We start from the raw sequence: 6,759 nt of genomic DNA, 5'->3' as shown, positions 1-6,759 counted from the left end.
GTTACATGCTGTGGCCGTGCTGGAGCATTTCCTGAGCATCAACCCGGTGAGTGAACAGCAATATGAAAGCGGCTTCACAAGACTAATGATGAGCATAGACAACAGACAGAGAATTAAATTTAGCGCTTTTATTTCCAACATGCGCTCATTCATGGCTGCATATTATTTAATTCACGCAAAGTTACGTCTTTATTGGGACAGGACTTGACGGATTATCTAACATGACTCCGTGAGTTCGTCTCTATTTCTTCGAGCCAAGCTGCATAAACTGCATATCAGGCATTTATGTAATACATCTCATCTGTTGGCTGTTGGCTGTTATGTTAAATAAAGTTTACTAACTACAGTAAATCAAGTACCCGTGCACGCCGTTTTTCCCCTCATGTTTCCCCTCAGATGCGCTGCAATGCGGCGGCATTTATCGGTGAATCCGATATTACAAAACCGATATCCGATTATTGTAAAAATGCTTAAATATCGGGAAAATATCGGTAAATCAATATATCGGTTGATCTCTAATCGAGACCCTCGCATTCAGTGCTGCGCGCTGCCCTCGCGTTTTTAGACGCAAAGATACATTCTTTGTGAACGGCCCCTTACTGTTATTTTCCTGTTCATTACTGTGAAGCTGCTTTGAATCAATCTGTATTGTATAATAGAAATAAAGGTGACTTGTTGGTCATTCCAATAGCATTATGTACAGTTCTGTCATGACAACTCTTGGAGGGATTTGCATGGTAATATGCATGACAATGTTAATGTATTTGGTCTTGGCAGAATAGATCTGCTATGCTGCTGCTGCTGCCAATACATCCACAACATAGTTCTGTGAGCATGTAAGAAATATTGCTGCTGCACATATAACGTATATGAAAGCAGAATAAATGAGCTTTCCATTGATATATGGTTTGTTAGGATAGGACAATATTTGGCCGAGCTGCAACTATTTGAAAATCTGGAATCTGAGGGTGCAAAAAAATCTAAATATTGAGAAAATCATCTTTAAAGTTGTTCAAATGAAGTTCTTAGCAATGCATATTACTAATCAAAAATTAAGTTTTGATATATTTACAGTAGGAAATTTACAAAATATCTTCATGGAACATGATCTTTACTTAATATTCTAATGATTTTTGGCATAAAAGAAAAATGGATAATTTTGACCCGTACAATGTATTGTTGGCTATTGCTACAAATATACCTGTGCTACTTATGACTGCTTTTGTGCTGCAGAGTCACATATGAAATAACCCCCATATAGCATAGATGAATCACCTCGTAGCAGATCTATACAGGTGGAGCTGGGGAAGGTGGAGGGTTTCTGAAGTGCACTGCTACTGCTACGGCAAGCACTAGTCATATATTTGAATGTTGAGCAGCGAGCTCTATTGGCTACCGATACAGGAGAGAACCAAGCAGCTGTGACGTGATGATGATGTCATTATGTCATACGGAGTTAGATATATCGGACTGCGCCATCTAGAGTTTAATGCCAGAACATTGTATTTACGTGATTTGTTGTAATGTTGTCATTTCTGGCTCTCACTGTATTTGATTCTCATGCAATGTGTGTGTGTGTGTGTGTGTGTGTGTGTACCTGTCCGTTCTCCTTCACCATGATGTTGCTGTTGTGTCTGTCGCCGATGCCCAGAATGAACGTGGCCACACAGTATCCGGCACACGAGCGTGTGAATAAATCGATGGCTCTGTCGTACCTGAGAGAGGAACAGGCGGGGTCTTAACAAACGCTTCCCTGAGTCTCACACATTCATTCCATGAAGAGACTGGAGAAAGGTTTGTCATACGCTGAGCATTTATTTCAACGGCAGGAAAGCAGATTTATTCCTTTTCCGTTTAGGTTCGGGAAATAAAAACTCCATTCATTTTTCCTCGTTAGGCAACTTTAACTTATAAACCTTTAAAGACAGAGCAACTGTGAGCTCTGTGGCTGTTAATCGATGGAATATGTTTTTGTTGAAGCCATCTGTTATTTCAACATATTTTTGTTTAACAGTGGATTTTGTGGTGAAAAACTACATTACAGAAAATTCCACCAATCAGGAAGTGAGCAAATCTAATCAAGTCCAACTACCCTCTCAAAACACTTCAGTATTTGTATATATAAACATATTTTGAAATTAACTTACAATATAGTGTTTCCACATATAATCAACATCTTTTCATCTATAGCTTTAGATTTCTCCATCTACAGTTTTATATTTGACCATGGTTTTTAATTTGATAATGTCATGGGCAGGGCTTCATGGGATTGTAATTTTTCCCTCATCGTTGAAGTCGTTAAGTTTACAGTCTTGTATCTTTGTCTTTCTGATTATCAAACATTTTTTTGCTTTAAATCTAAGTCTCCTCGTAGCTGGTTGGTTTGATTCATGGATTATAACTCTTAAATTAAGACTTTTTTAAAATCCCTGTGGGAAAAATTAATGTTGTTGAAAAAGTGAGCAGCACTATTGAACTCTGTTGCACCTGAGTGAAATAATTAAATACAATGGTGTTTAAATGAGTGAATTATGAATTATTCAATAACATTAAACTGTAAAATTTGTTAAAGTGTGCATTAAATCAAAGTGTTTCTGTTTTCTGCCCCTCGCTATTCATGCCATTATAATGCTGTTAATTAATCAGCTCCGAGTCTTCTTTATGATATGTGTGTGTGTGTGTGTGTGTTCTTACGCCTCTCCCTTGTTCTTGTCTCTGATCCAGTGGTGCAGTGTGTTGCTGTTGAACTGCAGCGCCCCCTTCAGGCCTCCTTTACACTGAATCTGCATGATGGTGTGCGAGTTCTTCACCACCTCAATGAGACCCACGCAGTCGCCGATGGACAGACAGCCATACGGCAGCATTCTGCACACACAGAGTTAGCCAGCTGTGATTGGCGGATGTGTGCGAGCGGTGGGCTGTGACTGGCGGATGTGTGCGAGTGTAACAGAGGCCAGCAAGTAAGTGCTGTGCAGGTAAACCTCACTCCCCTGATCTCAAGAGACGCACTAGCGACTGACGCTAGAGGCTGCAGTCTTTAGCCTCCTTGTTAATGCGTCCGCCTCCCATGCCGGAAACCCGGGTTCGAGACCCACTCGGAACAAGAACGAGGTGTGGCGGTGAGGACCCGGGAGAGAGGGGTTACACGAGCGGTGGGCTGTGATTGGTGGATGTTTGTGAGCCGTGGGCTGTGATTGGCTGATGTGTGTGAGCGGTGGGCTGTGATTGGTGGATGTTTGCGAGCCGTGGGTTATGATTGGTGGATGTGTGGTGGATGTGTGCGAGCCGTGGGCTGTGATTGGTCGACTCACCGCAGGTCCAGCCCCTGATTCTGCCAGATATTCTCCATGATTTTAATAATCTGCAGCGTCAGCATGTCTTGCCGTAGATCTGCATCACACACAGATATTAGATTACACCGATCCGGTCGTGGCGTCTGACTCAGGGTAACGGCTAAAACACACGGCTCACCATCTCCATTTTTAAAGATGATCTCATTATTGGTGAAGAGCAGCTCGCTCATGATATCCGGATTCTCCCAGTTCAACCACAGCGGCCGCTTGGCTGAAGACATGATACGGCACTCCTCCAACCTCAAACACAGAAATACAGAGCTAAAGCTTTTTCCAGACGGGATTCTGGATTTCTCTTTTTATCACTCCATAAATCAGAAAATACTGTCAACAGACAGAAAACAAACACATGTTGTATAAATCAGTGCGAATGAAATATGAACAAACCTTCAGAATATAGAGAGGAATAAAACTGTAAAGTTTGGAGTTTGTAAGAGAAAAACACTTTTAAAGATTGAAATCTACAGATGCAAATAAATAAAGTGCAATATGATAAACACTTAAATGTGTACTTAGGATGTTTTTTTTCCACTAGTCTAAAAAAGACATGTTATGGAAGCAAAATAGACCAAAATCTCAAAATCAACCAGTGCAGAAAACACACTGGTTTTGCCTGTAGTCTTTTATTATGTGATACACATGTACTGTGTGTGTGTGTGTGTGAGAGAGAGAGAGAGAGAGAGAGAGAGAGAGCGAGAGAGAGAGTGTGTGTGTGTACCTGAGATTGCCCAGCTGGTGTACGGGGTTCAGAGGAGAAACAAACCCCTGCAGCGCCTCCATGTAATCTGGGCGGGACATGTGCTCCACCAGGAACTTCATCTGAGTCTGCAACAGCCAATCAGAATGCAGGATCAGCTTCATCTACCAATCAGCAGTCTCCGTAATGGGTGAGGATGGTGACTGGATCAGGTTAGTGGCTTTGGGGCTGCGTTCCAGTCCATTTTCTTATGCCCTTCACTCGCAAACTTCCCTCCGTTTCGTTTACTCGGATGTACGCCATTGATTGCGTTGCATGAGTGCCCACTACTGGCAGAACCCTTGCAATGGGCTGAATTGGAACGTCCTAAGCCCTTGGTGGTTTTGGCAAAAAAGGGTTAATGCAAATAATGGGAGATGGAAATGCATTTGCCGAATAAATTCCTCCATGCGCATCAAAAAAGTCATGTGACTTTGCGCTATGAGACAGGAAAACTTGACTAGCAGTGGACCGATCTCATTCACAGCATCTGAAATGTTGATTTGGTTGTTCTGAAATGCCTGAGCAAAGTCTGTCATCAAAGTATTTCTGTATAATTGTCTTACATGACTGCGTTCACAAACAGCAGCATCCTTCTCCGAAAGCAATGTCTGCATTTATTGTGTTTCGTCTGCTCGCTCTGAGATGCGAGTAATTTATTATATATGAAAATTATTATATTCAGTGGCTTCTCCTACTTGTTTTAGTGATATATATAGTGAAAGTTTATCAGGAAGTGACGATTTTGTTCTCTTTGACTAGTTGGATGGAAGCAGTAATTGTTCACAAATGCTTTATGCGATATTCCAATTTTGCGCATAAGTTAAATTTGCAAATTTGGATGGAAACCCGGCTACTGTCTCGTGCCTGTAAGTGTTAATGAGCATCTTCTGTCTCACCTTCTGCGTCTCGTCTTTCTTCTCCTGTTTGAGTGTGTCTGTGAGGTTCACCAGCTTGTCCATGGCCTCCACCTGTCTGTTCAGGTGTTTCAGGTACATCCCACACGCCCGACAGAACGCCTCCAGCAGCAGCCCGAAGCGCCGAGACACCGTTTTATTGTGCATCTCAGACCTACACAACCACAGCAGGGTTATTATCTTTCACTAAAACTAAAACCATTAAAAAACATGTTCATTACAAATAACATCCAGCTAGTTGGCAAGATAACATCTCTCGTTTCATGTCATTGAAGTTGAAGAACTAAAATAACTAAAACTAAATAAACTAAAAACTTAAACTTAATAAAAACTATATAGACACATTAAAAACAACTAATAAAAAATGACAAAAACACAACAAAATGACCAAAATGTAAACTAAAATCAAGATATAAATTCAAAATATTAACAAAAACTACAATAATATATTGAACCTGTCAAACACATGCCAGTTTTTAGGATCATATGCTGTAGGTTTTTATTTTAATGATAAATAAGCCTAATTCCCCCTAAATTATCATGACTGTAATGTAAAAATGTTATTCTCATTCTTCTTATTTCATTGTAAAAAATATGTAAATTGTAAAGTATGTGACATATGTGACCCTCGACCACAAAACCAGTCATAAGGGTCAATTTATGAAAGCTGAATAAATAATCTTTCAATTGATGTATGGTTTGTTAGGATAGGACAATATTTGGCCGAGATACAACTATTTGAAAATCTGGAATCTGAGGGTGCAAAAAAATCTAAATATTGAGAAAATCATCTTTAAAGTTGTTCAAATGAAGTTCTTAGCAATGCATATTACTAATCAAAAATTAAGTTTTGATATATTTACAGTAGGAAATTTACTAAATATCTTCATGGAACATGATCTTTACTTAATATCCTAATGATTTTTGGTATAAAAGAAACATTTACAATTTTGACCCATACAATGTATTGTTGGCTATTGCTACAAATATACCCCAGCGACTTAAGACTGCTTTTGTGCTCCAGGGTCACATATGATTGCAATTCTTGTTACTTTATTGCAACAAAATATATTATGTAAATTATAACAGTAATGAGAATCATATCATATATACAGTAATGAGAATCACAGACAAACGTCAAGATGCATAGCAGAGATTTAAGAGAATAAAGTCTCTTTCTTTTGATTTCGGGCTGAAATGTGACCTGCATGTGTTTCCATGAGATTCACACAGATTCATGTCTGAACTCACTTCAGATGCCAGAAGAAGAAATGTCCGATCCTCTGATTGGTCAGCGCTTTCTTGATCAGGAACCGAGCTAACGGGTTATCCAGATACATCTCATATTTCAGTACCTGAAAACACACACAGATACAAATGAAACCTGTGGGGAAATAGAGCTGGAAAAATGCCAGATTCTGACACACACACACACACACACACACACCTGCACAAGCTGCAGCAGGTACTGGCTGAGCTTGTCGTCCGTCAGGCCCTGGATCAGGCAGCGCAGGGCAAACTCTCGCACCATGGGATCGGGGAAGTTACAGTCCAGCAGCTCCAGAGCGGATTCAGGCTGCATGAGTGGCCAGTCCTTCAGCAGACAGTAGATCTACACACACACACACACACACACACACACACACACACACAGATGAGTGAGGGGAGCGCTGGATGAACGAGTGTGTGTTTAGACCGTATCATAGTATTGAGACTGCTCTCATTAGAGTTACAAATTACCTGCTCTTATCAT

At 40.4% G+C, this 6,759-nt stretch overlaps 1 protein-coding gene across 2 annotated transcripts in view; it reads right to left on the bottom strand.

Annotated features, from left to right (window-relative positions):
* The window catches only part of LOC107653898 (phosphatidylinositol 4,5-bisphosphate 3-kinase catalytic subunit alpha isoform), a 42,920-nt gene that overhangs the window by 4,379 nt on the left and 31,782 nt on the right, over positions 1-6,759 (bottom strand). For both annotated transcript variants that reach the window (XM_016440763.1, XM_016440764.1), the window contains exons 13-20: positions 6,454-6,618; positions 6,258-6,361; positions 4,989-5,160; positions 4,072-4,178; positions 3,472-3,593; positions 3,312-3,390; positions 2,695-2,865; positions 1,598-1,715 (exon numbers count right to left, since the gene is read on the bottom strand). In XM_016440763.1, coding sequence (XP_016296249.1) covers positions 1,598-1,715; positions 2,695-2,865; positions 3,312-3,390; positions 3,472-3,593; positions 4,072-4,178; positions 4,989-5,160; positions 6,258-6,361; positions 6,454-6,618 — 1,038 coding nt within the window. The remainder of the gene's footprint in view (positions 1-1,597; positions 1,716-2,694; positions 2,866-3,311; positions 3,391-3,471; positions 3,594-4,071; positions 4,179-4,988; positions 5,161-6,257; positions 6,362-6,453; positions 6,619-6,759) is intronic.

This window comes from Sinocyclocheilus anshuiensis, unplaced genomic scaffold, assembly GCF_001515605.1.
Source record: "Sinocyclocheilus anshuiensis isolate Anshui unplaced genomic scaffold, SAMN03320099.WGS_v1.1 scaffold459, whole genome shotgun sequence".
In the NCBI taxonomy this organism is placed as follows: domain Eukaryota; kingdom Metazoa; phylum Chordata; class Actinopteri; order Cypriniformes; family Cyprinidae; genus Sinocyclocheilus; species Sinocyclocheilus anshuiensis.
The sequence above is the reverse complement of the archived record's forward strand: the minus strand, read 5'-3'. Positions and strand labels throughout refer to the sequence as shown.